We start from the raw sequence: 24,478 nt of genomic DNA, 5'->3' as shown, positions 1-24,478 counted from the left end.
CTAACAGAGATCAGGAAAATAATATGTATATACCAAATACAATATATAAGATACATATAACATCTTAAAACACATATTCAAATTCTCTCTTTTATTTTATGGAGAAAACATGGGTTTTTTGATAATACAAAAAGACTCACAGTTTAGTCATCAAACTCCTGAAAAAAAAAATGGAGAAAAAAACTACTAGGTCTACAAAATAAAAAATGAAAAGGGGAGATGCAATATTGTTTCCCTATGAATCTTAGAGGAATTAAAAGTCTCCTAGGTAACAAAAGTACTGTAGATGCACATTTTCATATAGAAAGTATGTGTTTTTTTCTTTTCCCTTCCAAGAGTCATAAGAGCTCCCAGTACAGTAAACAGAGGATAATATTTCATACACTATACAGTACTGGATGAAATGTGCACTTTTATATAATTCTTTCTCAACACTGAAATATGATCAAATTACATTTGGATGTTGTTAGAAAAAATAACCTCATTCACAAAATCAGCAACTCCTTGTTCATCAGTTTTCATTGTAGTTAAACTATATCCAGATCCTGAATAAAAATTTCCATGTAAAACTGGGAAGAAGGAGTATACTGCCTGAGAATAAAGATTAAAAACAAAACAAAACAAACAAACAAACAAAAAAACTTACAAAATAAAAGTATACTGAATTAAAACTTGTATTAAAATTTATTTGTAGCTAAACCTGCTGAGTTTTGAGTTTTTCCACAAAATTGAATTGTTCCAACATGTTGGGAATTTTCAGCTCCTACACTGCTTGCCATGACTAGCTACACCTGGCCCAGCCACAGACAGCATTTCAAATGCAAGCAAGATAATAAGGTATACAGCCATTCTCTTTTGTCTTATCTCATTTTGATGGATATTTTGAATGGAATTTGCAATACTTCACATCAGGAAAAAGGTCAGTGGGTGGGAATTAGAAAACTGAATGAGTACTTCTGCTATTGATGTGGTTTTAAGAGATCATTAAAACTTTCCATGTCTTACCCAGGCATTTGCAAAATGGGAGGAATATTAACCTTGATTTACTGAACAACGTCAAGCAATACAGATGATAATCACCATCCAAACTTTTTGGTACACTCATTTGGTTACATTAATGTGGTTTAGAAACCACAGGATTACTTTTATAACCATCAGAGTCAAGAAAAGAAAGTTCTGGCCCCTCAGATATTATTTGCAAACTAATCCTTTCTATGAGTCTTCTACAACAGCAGATTGCAGACAAGATTGTATAATTTCTATTTTAAGTAAATCATATTTTCAATTTTTTGACATAAATCAGTGAGTCCAATGTATGCTGGACTGTACAATGATTTATTTCCATCAGAAGAGTCTACAGCTGAGCTGTTGAGCAGAAGCAAGTTTTGCATTTCAGTATTCCAGTAAAGATAAAGTTACTGTACCTGTAGTTACGATAGAGATGAAAGCCACAGCACTGAAAAAGACAACAAAAATCATTTCTATCCTCATCTGGAACCAACGCAGCGTTGACAGGTAGAGGAACCAGTTTGCTGTGTGTAGGTTCAGAGCTTTGTGAAATAAGGTTTCAAAATACGGCTGCCTCCCAAAAGCTCTCAGCGTCCATAGTCCTTTTAAGCTTGTAACAAGATGTGTGAATATTGGACTCCGAGCTATAAAGTGTTTAAATAAGAAACATCATAAACACTCATAAGAAAATACCTTTGATATCACAAAAATACACAGCCCTGTGCTCTAACTCTCAGCAGTGTAACTACTATCATTGGTTTAATTTATGTTAAGTAATCCCAGCAACAACATCCTATACAACAACAGCATTTGTGGGAATGGGTTGAAGTTCCATTCAGTGTCTTGCCAGGAAGACACTTAAAGTGTCTTTTAATTCCTCATATTTGGCATGCTACTTGGGGTAACTCCTGGTCTGCTGTAAGATGTCACAAGGGAAAGAAGGCTCCTCCCCAGCCAAAATGAATTCCTACAGTTCTGCAAAGTCCATCAGGTGAAGGTTGTGGGTTTTTTTGTTGTTTGCTTAGCACAGCTAGAGTACTGTAATGCCCTGGATTCCACTCTACTGACATGGTGGTAACTTTAAGCAGATTTTGCACAATCTGTTTAAAGTGGTGAGACGATAGTGGATCTCTGTGAACATGAAAGTAATTTAAATTTATATCTGAGGACGTTCAGAGTTATGCATGAGTAAAAGTGAAGATGATCATCAGTGTTTAAGATTCACAAATTACTAACCGAGGGTCTGCCAGTTTGCTGTAAAGCCAGACCACAGTCCTGATCTGCAAACCCATACTTCAGAATCATTTCTTCCATTTTATGGGGTATATGAGACTTTATAGTAGGGGGAGAAAAAGAAATTTAGTCAAATAACTTATTCAGAAATAAGAATTATTTGCAGTCATGAAAGAAATATACAGACATTGTATTTTTTTCTTATAAAGAAAGAAACTCTTGGGGCACATAAAAAGCCTGACCACATTTTTTCACGTTAAGTTTACTATCAAAAATCTGTATGTCAGGACTTTATTTGTTTTCAGCTGCAGTGGTGATAAAGCCCAGCTTTAAATAGGTCTTCTCCATTGCTCTTTGGCAGCAGAGCACTCAGTATTGTCTGGATCAGTAGCAGCAGTGCTCCTAAGGAGATTTGTGTTCTGCTTGCAGGGACAATAGCATCTTACAAGAGAAAAGGCAAAGAAGAGGTGAAAGGGTGAATCACTTCTCAATTGATTTGTTGCAGATTTAGGAGTCTACTAATTTTTCTGCTCATACCTTCAGATTCCAGTTGTTTCAGCTGCTGAGAAGTGTGGATGAAGTATGCCCTTAACACAATAAAGGTTGCTATCACAGGCACTGATGCCAGGAAAACGTAGGGTTGTAATATTGAGACTACTGTTATAGCGCCAATCACAATCAGTATTAACTGTAGAATGAAAGAAAAATACTATTGATATAGTAAACTTGTCATTTGATAGACTAGAGATTGATGATGAATCTCCTTCCCATGGCAACTATGTATTGTTTTGAGAACCATAAAATGCTAACCTACGTATGACTTGCAGCTGAGAACAAGCCTCTGTGAAAAGATCATGAATAACTGAGACCAGATCTATGACATTGAGGAATGACTGTCATCTTTTCTAACAGACAGAAGAAATGTTTTCTGTAGTACAGCAAGTAATGCAAACTTCTAAATTATGAAGCCACTCTTACACACAAAACAAAACAAACAACAATAACAACAACTCTGTACTCACTCTCCAGTTAAAATTCTAAGAATGATATTTGCTGTATCTGCAGCCACCTCCCAAGCCTACTGAAGCTGTCTTTCCTAGGCTATGTGTGCTAGATTGTCAGAAACTGAGACTCAGTCTCCTGCAGATTCTGGGGCAATCAGTTTTTCCAAGGGTCAGGAAAAATGGGAAATAGTACATCGGCACCTGTCCCAGGGACTGTAACCTACATATGAAACTAGTGATTATAGTCATTCTGATCAGAAGACAGGAGATAAGTCATAAGAGAACTTGTGGTATGAAAAATTACATAGGAGAGAAAACAAACAAACAAACATGTATTAAGGAGATAGAAGACAAACAGAAAAAAAAAAAATCATTCCAGAGTTAAGTTATTTAACCCACCAGAAAGTATTACCATTCTCCTAAGACCTCATCCTCAGTAGCTCTAGAGAGATTTAGCTAAATCAGGTCTTGATCTTTACTCTGGAAGCACCTTAAGCACTAGGACTGTTTCTGTCTTGTACTTGAATTGGTGAAAAACAGATACATCCATGTATGCAGAATAGCAAAGGTCTGCTTTATATAGGAGCATTACCTTTCACACTAAACAACTACTTCTGTCTGCAAGCTTATCATCTGAAAACAACTGCAAATGGACAATTTTGACAAAGATGAATATCACATTGAAACATCACTCTAACTGACCAGCTCACAGAACCACAGCAAGGCTGAGGTTGGCAGGGACCCCTGGAGGCCACCTGCCCCAACCCCTGCTCAGGCAGAGACACCCAGAGCTGGCTGCCCAGGACCATGTCCAGGGGGGTTTTGAAGATGTCCAAGAATGGCAGCCTGTGCTGGCAGCTCAGTCACTCCCACAGCACAGCAGTGCTTCCTGATGTTCAGAGGGAACCCCCGGTGTGCAAGTTTGTGCCCATTGCCTCAGCAAAGAAAAAGATGGAGAGGAAAGCTAATCTCACATTAAGAAGAAAATTGCAGTTTTTGGTTTTGCTGTTACATCTACATGATTTCAAGGCAATATTTTTAGTATTCCAAGTTTGATGCCTTTCACAGACAAGCTACTGTTCACTGTTATGAATGTTTCAAAATTCCTACCTTCTCTTTTCATCAGAAATATAATCAATACAATCATAGCACTGATCATTCATGAAAAATAAAATAAAATAAAATAAAATAAAATAAAATAAAATAAAATAAAATAAAATAAAATAAAATAAAATAAAATAAAATAAAATAAAATAAAATAAAATTTAGCAGATGAAGCAGTTACAGATTTCTTTCATTACTTTCCCATTTCTCTTAGAAGAATGCTGGCACACATTAGTAGCACATGCACAGGCTGTATAGCTCTGTTCTGTAACAACACAAGAATGGATTTATGTTACTCACTATTTCAAACCGCAGAATTTAGTACCTCTTGTATCCTAAATTATTAAGAAGAGAATGACTTATTCAAATGATATCAGCCAAATTATACAGCTCTCAGGTTACTTGAGATCTGACGGTCACACAGTGGCTCTTTTAGTTCCCCTTTCCATCATTTACCCAAGTTTTGCAAAGACCACCATGATGCCATATAGTTATCACTACCAGCCCAACAGTTATTTTATGAAAAATGAATATGAAAATTTGAATATGAAAATTAGTGCTTTTATAGATAAGTATGAAGTCAAACAAAAGTTGCTATTTGCTGTAAAACACAGCAGTAACAAATTAAAATAAAATAAAATAAAATAAAATAAAATAAAATAAAATAAAATAAAATAAAATAAAATAAAATAAAATAAAATAAAATAAAATAAAATAAAATAAAATAAAATAAAATAAAATAAAATAAAAACAAGCTGGCTGCATTAGTATATACCCAGGGAACGCCAGCAGAGAGTTAATGTGGACCAATTAAGAACCACAGTGCAGCGCTGCAGCAACCCTGGAGATTGAGCTTTCAGGACTGGGATAGAGGCCAGACCAGGAGACACATTCCAGTGCTTCCTCTGTGTCATCATTTTGGAAAACACAGCTGGTGGTAGAGACAGCAATTCAGCCAGCATTCAGAGTGGCAAAGACAGCAGCAGTCAAACTGGTTAACCAAAGGTGGTTTATTAATTTAGGGGAAACACAGTCAAGACCATAGCTATAAATGCCCAATGAGTTCACTGTAATTTTCTGTGTGAGTCTCAAAACTTATTTTATATATTATATATATATGAAATATATATATTATATGATATATATATATGTATATATATAAACCCTAGGGAAAACCAATGTATACTAGCAGCACCTTATATGAAGGACTTCCAAAAAAATTATCACCCCCTTGTAAGACCCCTCCTGTCTTCTACGTACACTGGTAGAAGACAGATAGATGTTTAAGCTGGTTGCAATGCTACTGCAGTCATTAGCTGGCTATAATTCATACTCAAAATATATGGAAGCAGGCCAGATAGCTGTCAGAGAAAACATCACACATGCTCCCTCTTGCAGTTGATGTAAAATTTACTAGGTTTTCTTCCTTTTTGCATAACTGGGTGTATCTCAGTGACTGAAGAGAAATCCTGGGGCCTCATTTATCCTGGATGAAGAACCATGCTTTGTTAAAGGAGGATATGTCTAATGCTCACAGAAGTCCTAAGAAAAAAATGCATCATGACATCCATTGCTGTAACAAAGAAGGAGGCAGTGTCCCTAAACATGAGAGTCACGTGAGTCATCTCATTCTCATAGAAGAGGGAATGAGAATCAACTCTAAAGTTTTGTGCCAAATTCTTGGGAAAAGCTCTGAAGTCATTTGCATATCCTAATGACAAACGTAAGCAACCATAAACTGAAGGCTAGTGCAAGTTTCCATCTCCTTCAGACTTGGATTTGGTCATCCCAATAGACTTAGAAATCTTTTTTTTTTCTGTAGATCTCTGCACCTGGGAAGGAATAACCACAAGCCACAGTACAGGTCAGAGACTGACTTTTCATGGAAGGTTCTGTGGGTCCTGCTGGCCATGAGCCAGTAAACACATCCCTGCAGCAGAGAAGGCCACGTTGCCTGAAAGTCAAGGAAAGTGATCTCCCCCTTCTCCTCAGCACTGGTGAGACAGTAACTGGAGTGGGCTCTCCAGTATGAGACATATAGACATACTGGATTGAGTCCAGTGAAAGATCATGAAGATGATAGAGGACTGGAACATCTCACATATGAGGACAGACTGAGAGACCTGGGATTGTTTAATTTTATGTAGGAAAGGCTCAGAGGGATTTTATTAGTTTGTATAAATACCTAATGGTATTTAATCTCTAATTATAGAAAATATCTTATAAATATATTTAGAATTTATATTTATTTAAATGTCGTCAGGTATTTGGAGTAAAGCAGAGAAGACAGAGCCACACTTTCCTCAGTGCCACTCATTGAAATGACAAGAGGCAATGGGCACAAGTCAAAATTTACAAAATTCGACTTAAACGTAAGAAAAACTTTTTTACCACGGGATGGTCAAACACTGGAACAAGTCACTCAGATAAGCTGAGGAGTCTCCACCCTTGGCAATATCCAAAATTCAGTATGGCTGCAGTTGGCCCTGCTTTGAGCAGAAAGATTGGAGAGGTCCCAGGTCCTAGGTCCATAGGTTCCCTCCAACATCAACCATTCTGTGATTCAGTGATAATCATCATATCAAGAGAAAGTCGTACATGTAACTTCTCTGTATCTTTCAGATTAATCTGACCTTTATTGCAGTGTTCCTGGAAGTCAGAAGCTGCCAAACAAGTCTGAATATACAAGTCTGAATTCTAACAGAAATATTTTATGAGGGGATGACAAATCAAAAGTGCTCAAGACAGTGGGTAGGTTCAATGATCTTCTCTAGAAGAACATGGGAAAACAAGGTGGCTTGTGGTGCATATCCAAGAACCTCTGCAGCTGAGACTTAGGAGACAGAGGTGAGATCTTAAGACTATAGGTTAGCTTCTGAAAGGCACCAGAAAGGAAAAGCCAAATCTAGTGGTTTTCCTTATCATTGAAACCTGAAAAACTAGTCAGGGTTTGACACAGAGACAGACTAACAAAAATAAGCTTCAAATATCTCCTCCATGGCACATCCAAAACATCAGAAACAAAAAAGCCACAGCAGAAAAGACAGCAGTGAATCCTGATCACACTGAACATCAATGACTCAGAGAGTGGCTCAATGTCCATGTATACTGACTCAGCAAAGCTCCATGACTTCAGGAGGGCACAAAGTAGTGCTGTAATTTTCTTGAACCTCTTAAGGTGGAGCTGCACTGTCCTCTCTAAAGTCATAAGACAAATTTATCAATTACTGACGAAGATATAGAGAAAAGGGACTTGGTTTTGAACTGATCATCATGTTGGTAAGGACTGTAAATCAGCAAACTCATAGATGGAGACAAGCAGACTGCAGCACAGTGTTTGTGATAAATGAATCTGACTTGCATGTTTCCTACATAAATGGAGAGAAGAACAGGAGTACCATGGATGCATTTCCTTTTATTTTTTAAATGTTCCAGGAACATGTTCTATTTAAGAAAAGAATGGTGTTGTAGCATTAGCGCTACTGAGGGGGATCTTCAGCAGGGCTACTGAGGATCTATATAGGGCCACAGAGTCTCAGAACAGGCAGTATTGGGAGCAAACAAAGGTGGCCTCCTTGGAAAGCATAGGAATTGTCTCTCTCTGTATTTCATCAGTATTCTCTTCAGAGTGAATGATTTGAAAGGTCATTCAAAACTCATTGAGATTCTATAATGCATGGAGGTTCCCAGGAGTTATGCTGGAAACAAGTGTTTCCATAAAAAAAAAAAAAAAAAAAAAAAAGAAACACCACTCTGAAAGTCTGCAGTTCTACAACTCTTAAGACATACAATTTTTCCAAAGAATTCCTCCTCCTAAAGCTCTCTTTCATCACACACAGCTAGCCTCGCAGACTTGGCTTGAATCACAGAGAAAAAGGAAGAAGGAAAAAGGGGAAAAAAAAATAGTGAAAAAGGAAAAAAATGAAAATGGTAAAAAAGGAAAAAAAAAAAAAGAAAAAAGGAAAGAAAAGAGGGGAAAAAGGAGAAAGAAAAAAAAAGAGAGAGAGAGAGAAAAGAGAAAAGAACAATGAAACAAAGAAGAAAGGGAAAAGGAAAATCAGAACTGCCCAACTTAGAGTTGAAAACATATTACCATGGGTGAAACTTCCAAATAAAGCAGGCCAGAAAGAGTTTCACAGAAGATAAGAGAACAGAAAAAAATGAAAATACATTAAAACAAAACAACAAGTAAATTAATTTTGATGCTACCTAACTGGGAACAGAAGAGACTAGAAGGGTAATATCATGAAAATGACTGGATGCAATCAAAGGAATTGCATTTTTAATGCAATATTAATCTTGAATAAAGATAACTGAAAGAAATCAAAGAATGCCCTTTACATCTTCGGAGCTGAATGTGGACAGCAGCAGGAGTACTTGTACTGAATAGAACTGCAAGGCGAAAATGTTTCTGAGCCTGAGTACTTATAAATGGCTTGCACAAACAGTGGAGGTAGACAATGAGCAAGAACTCAAAAAAAAAAGAAGCAATGAAGTTGACTAACAAGGTAAGCAGCTATGTAAACAGAAATGCAGACTGAAAGAAAGAGAATGGTGGGATTTAATTCTGGTTGTCAGTTCTTATTAACATGATTAAATGATATATCACATCATTATTAAAATAATAATTTTTCTTTTCCATGATTTATAACTGAAACTTTACAGTACTATAAGAGCAAAATCTAGAACTTTTGTTCTACAAACCTGAATGAGGTCAAATACTGTAAGTGGAAGTAAATCATCCAGTATTGCCGTATCTTTTGAGAATCTGTTAAGTATGCTACCTATGAATTAAGAAAAAATAAAAGTAAAGAAATAGTTAAAATGTTTTAACACTACTTAATAATCCAACATTTATTACTTTAACCAAAAAAAAAAAAAAAAAAGAAATTTTATTTTATGAATTTGTTCACCGTTAGCTTCTGAGTGGAATTATTGTGTTAATCACCAAATAACAGAATTAAGAATAAAAAGGGGAAAATGAAGAAGAAACCCTGTGTTACACTGCATTTACCAATGCTCCCTGTAATCTAGTATGCACCAGTAAGTGCATACTAGTATGGGAAAGGAATTTCACATACAGCAGCAGACGGAACTTGTTGCACCAGTTATATAATGAACTCTGTATCAACTCCAGAGCCAAATTTGAATATGAATACCATTATTCACACTAACTGATGTTTCATGCCATTTTAGTAGGACTGCTCACGAAATACAGCACTATTTATCATCCACATCTGACTCCTTGTCACTCACCACATAGCTGACTATATCTTTTCTATCACAGTTTTAGACAAAGGCTATTCATTAGAACCTCTTCTGGTTTTATTGTCTAAGAGCTTTAACAGTTCATTTTCTCCTTATATGCCAACTTAGGTGGTGATATTTCAGAATGAGAACTGACAACTGGAATATGCCATACATAAAGTGCAACCAAGGCTCATTAGAAGATTCAGAAATTACTTTACGTAGCAAACTTTTACCATTCAGCTTGACTGGCAATATAAATGGAAAGCAACAGTATCCTTTAACAGAATAAAAACTGCTTAATTAAAATAAAACCCATATATGAGTCAATCAATTCCTATCCTAGTTACCTGCTTTCAAAGAGTTGAATGCTGACATAGGTACATGGAGAACTGCATGCACCATCTTCTGATGAAGAGTTTTAGACACTGTTATAAGCGTATGCACAAGGGGCAAGCCTCTGATGACTCCCATGGCCAGAAAGCTGTCTGCAACTCCCGCGTAAATATAAATAATGTAGTAGCTGCTAGTATTAGTGATGATCACAGCAACATTGTCACTGGTAGTGTTTTCTAGTTGTGTTGTATTTACTTCTGGAGCTGTGCTGTGCAATGGAAATAAGAAATAAATGTATTACCAGAAATTGCAAGTTTCTTTTATTTTCTCTAATAAACAGCAATGTTTTTAAACATTTGTTTAAAAAGTTTTTAAATTATGTTAATGATTAGCTTTATGCTTTTCCCATAATTTTTAATAATATCCTGTATAAAATATAAATCCTGATCTACCTCATGTGCCAATAAGGCAAAGTTACTGTGTGTGTGTTCAGGTGCCAAGTTAATATATGCCATATTCTTCTCCTCAGACATCCTTGGTGATGCTGATGCATTTGTAATAATTTCTAAAATTGGTTGTTGTTATGCAATCAAGTGTTTTTACAATGATAAACATTAAGCCATATGTCTGTAACTATGAATCCTCCAAGAGTTTTCTCCAAACCACTGTGAAAATATACTGACTCTAAATGTATTTATCAGGTGTTCTGTAAAATCAAATGTCTTAGTGACTTACTCTAAGCGGTAAAAATTTACCCTCAAAATCAGACCCCAATCACCATATGCTTCCTATGCTCAAACATACAGACAGTGATGCAGACTAAAATATGGATCAAAATCATTAACCCAGGAAAAGCCATGCTGTTGCTCAACATGTTTTAACCTTCATCTGCTTGACCCTGCAGCTTCTGGCAATTTTCATAATTGATGAAATTATATGAAAAGGGTCTTGTAGAAACCGTTCACTTCAAATATTCCTAAGCAAATATCTCATACTGCACCACTGAAAGACAGTGATGAACCACAACATATTCAGGAATGTCAAGTCCAGAAATCTCTAGAGTGAGCTGACTCAGGAATTGTTTTGTGTGCATTGTCATGCATCCAGTAAGAAGGCACATACCACTTAATTGTTAGCAGTTAACAAAGTGCCAGCATAAGATACCATCTACATAAGGTATTTTGATCACCCATTTATGAACCACTTTATTAAATATAAGCTAGTGCCTATACACATAGACCTCTGGCAGAATTTATTAATTATTTACAGTAAAAAGCAACATAAAGGAGTCCCCATTCCCTCATTAAATGATCATAACTACTCACGTTTTAAAATAACATAACAGAACAAGAGAAGCAATCACCTGTAACAAGAGAAAACAGGGTCAATTTTTTGTCTTGTCGCATTATGTTCTCCTCACTTACCTTTTTTCACTAACATTACAATTGTTTGTAGAGAGAGGATTAGAAATGGATGGAAATCAAACTTCCCTAAAGCAAAAACCTTGTCAGATCTGCTTCTCCCTCCACAGAAACCACTTAGTGCATCCCACCAGCAAAGTTACGTTAGGCTTTTATTACAATCTGGCTCTCAAGTGCCTAAATATTCCCTTATTGTTTTTTACCATACTATTAACAAAGGCTTGCTAATGCATTCCTAATGACAAAGAACATTCAGTGTAAGCTTTAACATATCTTAAGTTTTAAAGACTGATGTTTCTTGATAGCCCCAAAAGAGCATGTCTCTTTCCCAATATCTTCAAAGGCAGCTATTCAAATATGAATGTCAAACCTTTAGCATTTCTACTCTTGCATTGCTGTTCTTGCCAGCTGATACCTAAATTTGATAAATCTATTTGTCTGATCTTGTTTCATTGCTAGTTTTACATAATTCTACACATAAACTCTTTTAATGTTGCTTTGTTTTGTTTTGTTTGTTTGTTTGTTTTATGTGTGTGCATATGGTGTTGTGTTTTTTTTTTTTTTGGGGGGGGTCTTTTTTTTTTTTTTAATGTTGAATTCATCTCTTTATTGTGAGATGCTTGAGTACCCAACAGAAGTTTCTTTTATAACACATTTTCTTGTCTGTCCACCAAGCCAGTGAAGATCTTCATTTAGGCCACCATGTTTCAGTCTGGATCTTTTCCTCCCTATGATTTCTAAGAGTCTAAATGTAATTTCTAGGATCCCCTTACCATATATTTTATGGTGCTGGTACAGGAATATGTTATGATAATACCTCAGCACATAATAAACACCTTCAGCTTGGGAACTACTAACTTTTTCAGGTTTTATAGTAAATAACTAAATAGTATGACCACAATAGCCTAAATTTAAACATTGCTTTTACTTAAGCAATAGACACACTGTGGAGTTTAACTTAGATGCATACATTTTTTGTCATCAGATTTGTTCTTCAATTAGAAGATGAGGATTTTAAATTATTTTAAAAGGTTTTTGTCTAGTTTCAAAGCAAAAATCTGTAATTGATATTGGAAATTTGCACCAAATATAGAGACGTAAACCTGATGTATCTTAAAGTTAAAACTTCCTTTACCCCTGCAACTCACATTTAGCTTTGCTGTTGTAGCTTTATACTGCCATTTTCCGCTACTATTAAAATAAAGCTGATGTGATAAGAACAGCTACACTTCAAAATGCTCAATTTTGCTTTTGGAGATGGTTTAAAAATCTGGGATCTCAAACTAAACTCAACCTAGTAACTCATTTTGGAAAGCAATTCTCCAGGATTTATGTATGGGTTCTTTAACAGTTTTTTAGTGCTTATTGTTGTTAACCTCCCAGGGCTCTGCAAAGATATATTTTAACGGAAAATGGAAGATTAGATTACTCACATGTGGACAAGAGACCTGCTCAGGACAAGTCTAATTTTTTGGTACCAATCAGCAAGTTATTTGAGTTGGTGGGTCTGCTGTTACCATGTACTAATCGCTATCTCTGGTGAGCAATGCTCAACTAAACAGCAGAAAAATGATACAAAAAAATATCATTTTAACAGCAGTTGCCACAAAGTAATGCATACATGAGCTAATGTCTTGATGGTTTATCCCTTTATATTTCTATCACAAACAACATAATTTGAACAAACATAGTAAAATGACAGCAGGAGAAGATTTTCTTACCTCAAGTAAGAAGATAGCCACACACAAAATTAGTACAAAAATGAAGCTTTTGTGGGTGGTAATGTATCTGAAATAAGTATTCCATGTGGTAACAGTACCCATACTTTCAGCATCATCACTAAAGCATTCCTGCCAAAGAATTGATAAGATTGCAATTAGAATGATAATAGTATCCACATATGAGAAATACTGACACATGAATGCCATCATTCGTTCTGCTAACTCACAACTGCTGTCACTCCCTATGCTGACTGACTCCAAATAATTGAGCTGTAGCATTCAGGCTACAGGTAGAGAGAGTTGAGATTAATTAGCCTTGAGAAGAGAAGGCTCTAGGGATATCTTACAGTGGCCTTCCAGTACCTAGAGGGAGCCCTACAGGAAAGATGGGGAAGGATTCTTTCTCAGTGAGTGTAGTGACAGTAGAATGGGGTAGGTTTAGGTTAGATGTAAGGAAGAACTTTTTTACTATGAAGGTGCCAAGGCACTGAAACACCTGCTTAGAGAAGCTGTGGATGCCCTGGCCCTGGAGATGTTCAAGGCCAGGCTGGATGGGCCTTTGGGCAACCTGGTCTAGTGGGAGGTGTCCCTGCCAATAGCAGGGGGTTGGAACTGGGTGGTCTTTAAGGTCCCTTCCAACCCAAACCATTTTGTGATTTTATGATTCAAATTGGATGACAATGACTAGAGAGGAAGGTACTGACTGGTTGAATCATCTTTGCTATAACAACACAGTTTGCAGATAATTTGAAATTTTCAGACAGCACTGAAAGGAACAACCAAGATTTGTCCAGCATTTCTAGAAGTCAAGTAATAGTTAATCAATAGCTATTTTCTTTCAATGTATTTTGAAATGTAGATTCTTAATGTGCTGTTAGAATACATTCATAAATAATTTCAGGTACTTCATCCTGTGGAGACCAATAAAGCAAAAGAAAAGATGGGCAGTGCTTCAGCAAATGATGAATTTACAGGATTTTTCTAGACTCTTTTCCATACAGGAAACTACTTCAGAAAAATTTCCTGTCGTGTGAAAATCAACTGTTGTTTTTTCTAAATAAACTGGGGGGCGGCGGGGGTAATTTTAGAAAGGAAAGTAGCTCATCATGTAAAATTGATAACTATAAGAAAAAGGAATATTCATCCAGTTACTGTTATAAAATGCAAGCTTAATTGCATATTTTCCAGAACGTTCATAAGAACAGAGTAAAAAACAGTTTACTCCTCTATTCATTATTCATATCAGAATATGAGCTAAGCAGTGTGACAAACTTGTCAAATTGGATCAAATTCTAGTTTTAAAAACTGGGCTACTACTTCAAACATTTTTTTTTTCATCGCTTTTGATATTTAAAAAGTCAATTGTACATAAATGTTTTAAAATAACATTCTGCCATGTTACAGTTTCAAATTGTAGTGTAAATGATCCTAAGCTGAGGTTTAAGTCTATGAGAATCAAATATTCTTTACTTAAAGCCTCTACAGACAGTATTCAAGAACTATTTAAAAAAAAAAAAAAAAAAAAAAAAAAAAAAAAAAAAAAGAGCATTTCAAGGATTTCAATATGGTATTTGAGATTTAAAAAAAAAATAAAAAATCACAGATACTGCAAAAAGGTATTCCACAGAGAAATACTGCGTTAGGAATGATACAGTCAGGCAGAAAAAGATATGAGGAATATATTGCACAAAATTATCACTATATCAAAAAAAAAAAAAAAAAGATACATGTGAATCAACATTCACCTTCAAATCTTCTTCATTAATTTCATCAGTTATGTCCAAGATGCTGTCTCGAGACAAGCGTCTGGTGTACATGTCCATCTCAGAAGACAGGTTTGTCTGAGGCACCATGGACATTTTCCGAAATGCTGTACTCCCCTTTTTGGAAAAGCGTGGCCCCTGGTTCACAGAGGTACCTGTCATCAGGTTTAACACAGATTGCCTCCTCCGAGCTTGCAGCATATGGTCAGTGTTTAACATGTTACTCCGAGGCAGACACAGGTCTCCCTGTTCCAAGTCGGGTACCAGTGAGATCCTCCTTTCTAGTGGGTCGTTATAGACATCTTCCATTCCATTGACCTGTGTCCCATTCTTCTGCATTATTGAGAACTTCCTGCCTGCATTAAGTGGGTTAATAATTATGGAGTTCTTCCTTTTGTCATTAAAATCTGATGTTTGTTTAAAAGATTGCTTTTTTACTTCATTTCGTGGTCCCATGCCTTCTCCTTCAATGGAAAATCGTCGGAGAGTCTCAGTTATAATTGAATTTCTTCTCTCTGCACTGAATTGATCAAAAGAATCAAATCCCATTAGCTCTGAGCTAAAGTCTGGCCGTTGACCCTGAAGTTCAGAAAACGTTCCATAGAAATAGCAGCTTCCCTCATGTAAGATCAATATTTTGTCAGCAGTCTTCAAATGTTCCAGTTTTGAAGTAACCAAGATCCTAGTTTTATTTGCCATCAATTTGCACACACAGCTATAAAAAAGGGAAAGTGTTAAAAATTATATTTTTCTCTTCATGATTAGACATTGCTTTTATCCCTTCCATTTTCAATCCATTCCTCCCTCCCAGTATGAATGGTCTTTGGTGCTTCCTCAAATTACAGAGGAGGTGGTAAGTGTGAGATGTGCGAAGGGTGAGCACTTTAATGCAGAAGCCAAAAAAAGGGGGAAAAAGCACAGTTCAATATGAAAATTAAATTATTTTTTTTCATCTTAGGGTAACTTAGATCTGTTGGCTCAATTTCAAAACTTCAAATTTTTGGTGGCAGGAAACTTTATGGATGGCAGAGTACATGTCCTTACTGTTTTGAACTACACCAACAGGACAAGCCACAAGGATAACTTGCTGTCATCCACTTTCAGTGGGCACTTTCAGGTGACCAGGCTTTCAGCAATAGAAAAAAAAAAATAGACAAAATACAGATTTTTTGTAAAAATGTGTACTGAGATAAGTATTTTTAAAAGAAATATTTTCTGGTACACAGGCATAGCAGACATAAAACCGCATGCTCTGGAATTAATAAATTATAGCAGGTTCAATCCATGGTGACTGAGCAATAGTGTTTGCACCTGGCCTGGGCCTGTTATGTGCAGTACACTGTCTTAATGTTTTTGTACACTAAATAGTCACCCACAAGAATTCTTGAAAAAAAATCCCCAAAAGCTATCATTTTGATCACTGCAGGAATTTTGTTTAGTTATTAAATTCTGTACCAATTAGATGCAGATTTTTGTTCTTGGTTTTACTTTGTGCCACTTGATGGAATTCTGAAGTACAGTTTTCAAAATATACAGTACCTTTCAAATATTTCTTTTTCTGTAAAAATGTCTAAATATCCAAAAGGAGAATCCATGAGATATAAATCAGCATCTTTGTACACTGCTCTGAAAAAAAGAAATGGAAATGAAATTAAATTTCACAAATCTTGTAAATTTACATCAATATAATTTAAAATGAGTGCCTTTATAACTTTGTCTCAAAAAGATTTTTCTATAGTATCAATATGGATTCAGAGTTCAACATTTCATGCGCTTATAAGACAGTTTTCAATAAAACATTTCTTTGCTGCCGACTAAGTTACAAACTAACTTTTTAGTTAATTTCTGTGCAAAAGAAGCAATATAGCTATTTCTACACAGGCTACTCTAAAGATCTGTTTAACACCTGAATCTGACAGTCTGTCTAGGCATACAATGAACATTTAAATGGGAATTTAATATGTACTCTAATGTCTTCTGAGGCCTGAGTGAATACTACACATATGTAAATAAATGCTTGAAAGGATTTAGGTGCTGGGACTTAAAACTACTTTGAAAAATGTTTTAAAAGTACTTTGAAAAAACTGGTGAGCCAAGACAAGTGTATTAGCAAGCCACAACCTTGCAAGTGTTATCTTAAATGGGACTGTACAATATTTCGAGTTCAGAACATGAAAAATTATTTGTAGCCTTAGTCCCTTAAGTTGCATGTGCCTGGACATGGCTCAGTGAGATCTAAACCTGTGGTTAAGAGGGTTTTTTGTAGATCAATTCCAACACCAATTCAAAAAAGGCCCCTTGTCTTCCTCCAACAGCATGAAAATTGTGTTGTGATATGAATCAGGGTATAATTAGTAAAGAAAATTTGGACAATTGCATTTCAGTACTTTTTAAAGTACCTTATAAATGAGTTTTAAAAACATTATGTTAAACAATGTGAAAATATGTAGCCACCAGGATAAACAACCCTCAATAACAGTAATTATATTAATAAACCAAGCAACTTTATCAAAAAAGCCTCTGTTGCGGTTGATTTCAGTAACCATACATTATGATGAAGTGGCTGCACAACAACAACAAGTTCGTACTGTTCTTGGCACTTTTTCACCAGTAAAAAGTTTGCAGTTTGTTTCCTGGAATAATAGTAGCACCCCGATTACGGCTATAATTTGTATGGAGGACTTATTAGCCACATATGACTGACTTTAGGGTCCTGGGCCAGTGAGATAACTCAAACCTAGGGCACACACAGTATGTTTTTTCACGGGCCTTTCTTTCTCCCTGTTGCAGCTGCTTGCACCAACAGTGCTTCACTAGAAGTATGACCTCAGGCAAGCTGCATCTGCTTCTCATGAAAGATGGTTGATGGCACTTCTAGAAGACATTCTGATTTAATATGACTTTGCATAGAATACATCAGACATACAGATGCAGGCACTTCAAGCAAATATTGTCCAGCTTATTTCCAGTGCAGATGGGTACAACCCAGGGCTGTAATCCTAAATTTTCTCCTCTAGCTTTCATAGGCCTTCATCTGCAGCTCACTGACCTGCACACTTTGATGTATGGTGAGTTTAGATTAGAGCACAAACAAAATTCAAAGCAGATACAACTACTGCCTCTGATACATTCAATTATTCATAATTATTTAATAGCTGACAATGTATACATAGTATCAATTGTATAACACTCCAGTAAATGAGCTGTGATCATATGAAAAGAAACAGACAGAATTACTCATAGAATCTGGGATATATTTCATGTAAATTTTGGATGAAAATCTGAATGGATTTTGATTGTTTTTTGTGGTTGTTATTGTTGTTTTGGTGTTCTCTGAAATCTTTGCCTGCTCCTCCCCTTTCTCTCTTGTCTTACCACATAAAACAGAAACAGGCATATCCCTTTTCCTCTCTCACAAATCCACTATTAAGATGCACACTGAGAGCCTCCTTATTTTAATGAATTCATTTTTAGCCTTACACAGGCATGCACATCTTTCATGGGATGCCAGCATGGATAACCATAATTGATTTTACCTCTACCAAGCATTTCTGAGCATGGGAACCAGCCCAACTTGCATTTGGCACAGAAATAAATGGGACCATTTACAAATTAGAGCTATTATTAGTGGATTTTTGACAACAGCTATGTGAATCAGTAGAAACACAGCTAATTTATAAGAAAAACACCTATGCTATTCTTCTGTATGCCTTCAAAATTATTTACTAACTTTGAAAAGCCCAACAGACAAGGACAAGGCTAAACAATTACTCAGAGGTACCAACTAATGATTGTCTTCCACTCCTTTATATGAAAAAAATAGTCCCCAACTAGTAGAAACACATTTTGAAACATGGCATTGTTTACATTTTTGTTAATTACAGACAGAAAATATGTCATTAATTGATATAAAGACTGCATTGCATAAGTGACATAGCAGGAAAAGTTCCTGGAATACTACTTGATTTTGTACATGTGCATGGCAAGTTTTTCTTTGGTACTTAGAAAGCTACACTTGAAGTTCTGAATCTCCCAACAGTGTCTTGCATCAGGAAGGAAAGATTCATCTTCAGCTAAGCCATAGCACGTGTCTAACAGCAAACTTTTAAAATTTAAGGAATAAAAATACAGATGCATCATAAATGAAATTGCAGAGTAAAACTCAGATTTCTGATGGTAAAAGAAAGTTCCTGATACACCTGGGGCATATTTATATAGTAGGACTTAATCCACATGTTTTTAAGTGCTTAGTCCTATCATTTCCCCCATATATGCAACATTGAACATATGAAATATTCAAATAGATAACAAAATACTCACCTTGCTAGTGTGATTCGTGCTCGCTGGCCTCCACTCAGAGTGATTCCACCTTCCCCCAGCACTGTATTATCTTTGTCTGGGAACTTCGAAATATCCTGTTAACAATTTTTATTTATTTTTTTAACAATCAGACATATTTTCCATATTCAAGAATCTTAAACTACAAACTCAATGGAGGCATAGTATACGGTACTGACCAGGCAGCTTAGAAAGAAGTTTTTTAAGAAAAATAAATACACAGAATTGTTTCTTTATTTCTTTCACCTGTTTATGTAATCAGAAATGGTGATTAAACAAAGCATATCATTCTACCTCAAAGAGCAGTCTCAAGGCACAAGATCTCAAAAACAAACTTTTGTCATAATTGCTAAATCTCTAAAAGTAAAGAATGTACCTTCATACAATATCAGTGGTAACCGTTAGAGTTTCCTCTCAAACAACAATGACAAATGCACTTGCTATTAAAACTAGAGAAAGCAAGAAGCAAAGTCTATATGTGAATTCATCTAACCTCAAATAAATTTATAGTTCAGACAGTTTCATTAAAAAAACTTGCACAAAATTCCCAGAAGAGTATGCCAGGAATGCTCAAGGTTTGCAAACAGTTTAGGAACCAAGTTCTACCTTTTAGGCTATAATTTACTTATGATTTATGATTATGCTAGGAGTGAATCTTTTGCCAGTGATGAAAACAGGGAATACCATTTCGCTCTTAGGTGAGACAGAAAGGGAAGCCAGCAGAGTTCCCTGTGCCTCACTGGCAGAGGTGGCCAGGTTTTTTGAGTAGAAGTAGTTAGCACAGATCTATGCAAACCACAATAACTCATAGAATTGCCCCAAAGCCAGGGAAGCTGACCCAGGATACCAGAGGGGATGGCACATACGAAGGGCACGGGCATAGCAGAGATGGCCTCCCACTGCTGCTGGAGGAAGCTGTGCCTTGCCCAACTAGAAAAGTTCTTCTCCAGTGTGAAGTTATAACTGTGACTCGGGCAAAGGAGAGTTTGCTACCTTTCCTTGAGTAAAATGTTGGAAGACCTGCATGAAGCTTTTTTTGTAGGCATTACTATGTATGAAATCAGAAAGCCGTTGCCTACCACTTGGTAGGAGAAACAAGCTTAGGTTGCTCCGGAGGTTATCAAAATCTTTGCCCAGTCAGAGAACTAAATTGACTTTTGTTACTAAAACAGTGGTGGAAAGGATGTGGAATAAAATAGAAAAAAGTAGAGGAAAGAGATAAAGTTTCCCCACGGCAGAGTCAGAAAATCTGTCATCATGTCTGCAACGAGCTAACCCAGGACTCCCATTTTCTGCAGTGGTATCTGCATACGAAAATCAGTTCCAGCTCTACACATGCAATTTGCATCATTCACAGTGTGTACAGAGAAATGCTGAGACACCAAGACCCACCAGGGCTCGAATGCCAGGCTCACCAGACATCCAGAGCAATGTGATCTAAGCTGAGCGGCTCTCTAGAAGTTAACATTTCGTATGAACTCACATATAATACAATTCTGATCACCTCTACTCAGATTTGGACTGCTAACCATTCTCTGTCGGGCATTGCAGGCCCCTGTGGTTTTCCAGAGCAAATAAATAAATAAAAATCTTGCCAGATAAATGTTTCCTTCTTCCTCCCCTGTAAATTGCCCTGACCTCAGGAACAGAGTGAACAATGCTGCTCAGCCCTGGATCAGTGACAGATTAAAGTCCAGCAGCTCAAAGACTAGAAATTGACTGCCTGATCCGCCAGGAAATGGGAGATTCTCCCAGTTCTCTTATTTGATAATAGCATTTACTTCCTGGCTCAGAGGAGTCTGACCTTAAAATCAAGAAGCTCTTATGTATGGAAAAGCTATTGCAGGTGATTTTCAAATTATTCTAATGTTAACTAGTTACTTCCCTCTTGTAAAAGGAGAGCCACAAAACATCTTTGTTATTAACATGACAGTTAAGGTATTTATAGACAGAAGGATGCAAAGAATCATGGCAACATTTTTGAAGCAAGATTATCTGAACATGAAAAAATCATCATCATGAAGCATTTAGAAAGAACATATGAAATTCTGGCATAAAGGTTTTAAGGCATTTATTTGAGACAACCTGCTCAGATCCCTTCTGATTTCACTATGCACACAGGAATCCTTATACATCTGTACCTTTGACATTTACCCAATGTCTTCAACTGGACATTAGGATTTCTCTGCTTATGTGTTGAGATATCTAAACTGATTTCAACAGTTTCCCATTTCTACTAGTACTACAGCCTGCAAACGTGTTGGTGCTGTTGCTGGTTCCTGATTCTACTATTTCTTCAAAAAATAAAATAAAAAATACAAAATTTAAAAAGAAAAATAAAAAAGGGAAGTAGTAAACCCAGTATATATCCCCCTGCAAACAAGGTAAAGTCCTAGTCCTACTGAAATTAATTTCATAACTCCCATTGTTTAATATGGTGGTTGAATTTTGTCAGATATATTTCTTTGCAGGTGTGTCAACATGGAATTTTAATCAAACTTTTAATGAGTTCCCCTTCTGTTCTCTTCTACCCTTCACCTCCGGATAATATATGGCATGGAACAGACAAAGAACTTTTCAGGCTGTAATTATAATAATTAAAAAATGTTTAGCAATTTCTTTCAATGGAGTAAACAGAGTGAAGAATTCCAATAGACGCACAATGCTATTTGTTGGAACATGCGTTACCTATTGTAAAAAAGTACATAGGGCTTGTCCAAATACATCCTTGCTGTCATTTCATGCAGGAAGTGAAATTAAGCCAGGGACAAACCTAATGTAATGATGCTGAACAGCACAAAATCCAGCATACTAATGAAGCATCTACTAGATTATTTCATCATATCAATTTCTAAATGCTGAAATTGAGAAAATTGTAGTTAAATATTTAAAGAACACTCACACAGATACCATAGATATTAATTTCTTTTGTGAGGGCTTCTAATATCAGCTAGCAAATATCACACCCAAGGAGAAGGTACTCTTTTTAATGTGTTTGCATTTTTAATGGTGTAAATGTCATATTCATCTATGTCAGCAGCAATAACACCTGTGGACTTAGTAGAGAATAATATAGTGTAGATAGTTTAAGGTAATATATCTTTTCACAGTAAATAATGAATATGGTCTTGTTAAAAAAAAAAAAAAAAAAAAGGACTTCTTGTGCTTAGAAATTCTTTGTTATCAAAATCATTTGATAGATTTACATCTTCATGATAATAACACTTTTTAGCAACTATTATCATAATAGAGCGTGCCAGAAAATAGTTTCTGAGAAGCAGACCTTTCAATAATCAGTGACTATTGACTTACGAGCTTTATATTTATATGATTTGTATATATTCAAGGCTATGTCAGGAGTTGTAATGGTGTAACGATAGAATATATGTATGCTACTTATGGAGCCCCTCTTTCTTAAAGATGTCTCTTAAGATCTCCTGTCTTCTGCTCCCCCAAAAAAAAAGAAAAAGAGCATTTGTGAAACTGATGGAACAGAGCAGTGTTTTTGACTGTCTCCATTTGATCCTCACTAACCATTCCTTCTATTTTACCATTTTTTTCAACAGTGCCAATGTCTTTACCATCTCTAACCCTGTCCTTTTCTTCATTGCCATTAATATTTCCCAAGCTTATTTTTGCAGTTTCCCTGTTAATTTTGCTACCTCATTCTCCCCTATCAAAATATTCAATTTTTCTCCTTCTTCTTCCTCCCTTTGTTGGGGAGAAGTTACATCTGAACACACCTTGCAATTTCCTTTCTGTACTACAGACCATTTGCAATAAATTAGAAGAGAACTACCAAAGGTTTTATTGCATATAAGGACAAATAAAGCCAACTTCAAGTTAAGCAGAAGCAGTGCCAAGGGCTTCAAACAGGATCTCCAGTGCTGCTCCACCTGATTTTTTTCTCTTTTCTTATAAGATGAAAATATAACATTTTCTCACTCACAATTATTTCTATGCTTCTAAAAAATTGTATTCAACTTGAATATTCCAAAGAAACAAAAATGGAACTGGAACAAACTTCCAGATCTGAGTTCAGTGAAATTTTTCAGAAAATGAACTTGAAATGACAATGCCTCTTTCAGGCAGAAAGTCCACAAGCTACGTCAAATCTCCCAGCACAACTATTGAATCTCAGACAGGACAACCCGAAAGCTGGCTACCTTTATACTTTTTTCATCTTGCACTGATATGATCCACTGGCACCGGCAGACTCCTCTAACTGAAATTCTTGTCTGTGGCCCAAAAGCATGGGCAGGTCAGCTGCTAGTGCAGCTGGTTCCCTGGGGGCTCGAAGTAGATAGGCTGGCACAGTTTCCTTTCAGCAAGGGAGCATCTCACTTAGGACAAATCGATACTGACTTGAAGGAGTAAATGGACCAAGTTCAAACAGTTTATCAGTAATCATAAAAATATGTTTAATGGAGCTACTGTGTTAAGTTCTATGTTGATATCGTTTGGTTAAAAACCTGTTTCAGTCAAGAGAGCTCTCCCTGCCCCTTTCCCTGTATTAGGCACAGAGCAGATTATCTTGGATGCTGTCCTATCTTCCGTGTAACTTCTGGAATCATATCTAATTCACTTACCCTGTGCTTAACCTACCCACATGTTTCAAAACTCTGCTTCTCAGGAATATTTCACCATACAGAAAGCAAGTTTTGCCAGCATTTGTATGAGTTTTGGGTGAGTCTGACATTCTGCTGAAGGTCACAAATTTTTGTGAAAACAAAACTTATGATATTGGATCTTGGACCCCTCATAAATGGTTCAGCTGAAATCTAACAAAAGCCTGAGCTTCAGAGAACATCGGTGGTTAGAGAAAGGTGACATACCTAAATAAAACACAATTTTTAAAAGTAATTTCTAACTTGAAATCCTTTAAAGAGGTCTGTTTTTCTGGCTTATGGCCCAGGAAAATGAGGTCTCTGGTATGTTCAAGCTGGTTACCCAAGAGCCAAGATAGGCAAATACACTGAAAATTCTTATCTTTTTAGACTTAATGTTCCCTAGTGAGTCTGAAACGCAGAACTTGATTTCAAATATCTACAACCTCAAAATCTTAAGTTTTGTTGAGACCTGTCTTACTTTCAAGGTCATAGCTTTTTTGAAAATCAGGACAAACAGAAAGTTACACTTTCTGCAAAATGAACAAGGAATAATTTCTAGTGCACCTTAAAGCAGCTAAAATAAACTCACCTAACAGTGAAACAAATGTTGGATGAACAGCTTTTTTTTTTTGCTTTTTTTTTTAGATTTAGAATATATGAAAAAAACTCCTAAATTACACTTTATATCAAGTC

General features: G+C 36.0%; 1 protein-coding gene across 4 annotated transcripts in view; it reads right to left on the bottom strand.

The window, feature by feature from the left end:
• The window catches only part of CFTR (CF transmembrane conductance regulator), an 86,203-nt gene that overhangs the window by 24,676 nt on the left and 37,049 nt on the right, over positions 1-24,478 (bottom strand). For all 4 annotated transcript variants that reach the window (XM_082756358.1, XM_082756357.1, XM_082756359.1 and 1 more), the window contains 9 exons: positions 19,158-19,252; positions 16,377-16,463; positions 14,820-15,552; positions 13,075-13,203; positions 11,258-11,295; positions 9,947-10,200; positions 9,054-9,133; positions 2,779-2,929; positions 1,425-1,652 (listed from right to left, as the gene is read on the bottom strand). In XM_082756358.1, the coding sequence (XP_082612484.1) occupies positions 1,425-1,652; positions 2,779-2,929; positions 9,054-9,133; positions 9,947-10,200; positions 11,258-11,295; positions 13,075-13,203; positions 14,820-15,552; positions 16,377-16,463; positions 19,158-19,252 (1,795 nt within the window). The remainder of the gene's footprint in view (positions 1-1,424; positions 1,653-2,778; positions 2,930-9,053; positions 9,134-9,946; positions 10,201-11,257; positions 11,296-13,074; positions 13,204-14,819; positions 15,553-16,376; positions 16,464-19,157; positions 19,253-24,478) is intronic.

The sequence above is a fragment of the Aythya marila genome (assembly GCF_965140915.1).
Source record: "Aythya marila genome assembly, chromosome: 1".
In the NCBI taxonomy this organism is placed as follows: Eukaryota; Metazoa; Chordata; class Aves; order Anseriformes; family Anatidae; genus Aythya; species Aythya marila.
The sequence above is the reverse complement of the archived record's forward strand: the minus strand, read 5'-3'. Positions and strand labels throughout refer to the sequence as shown.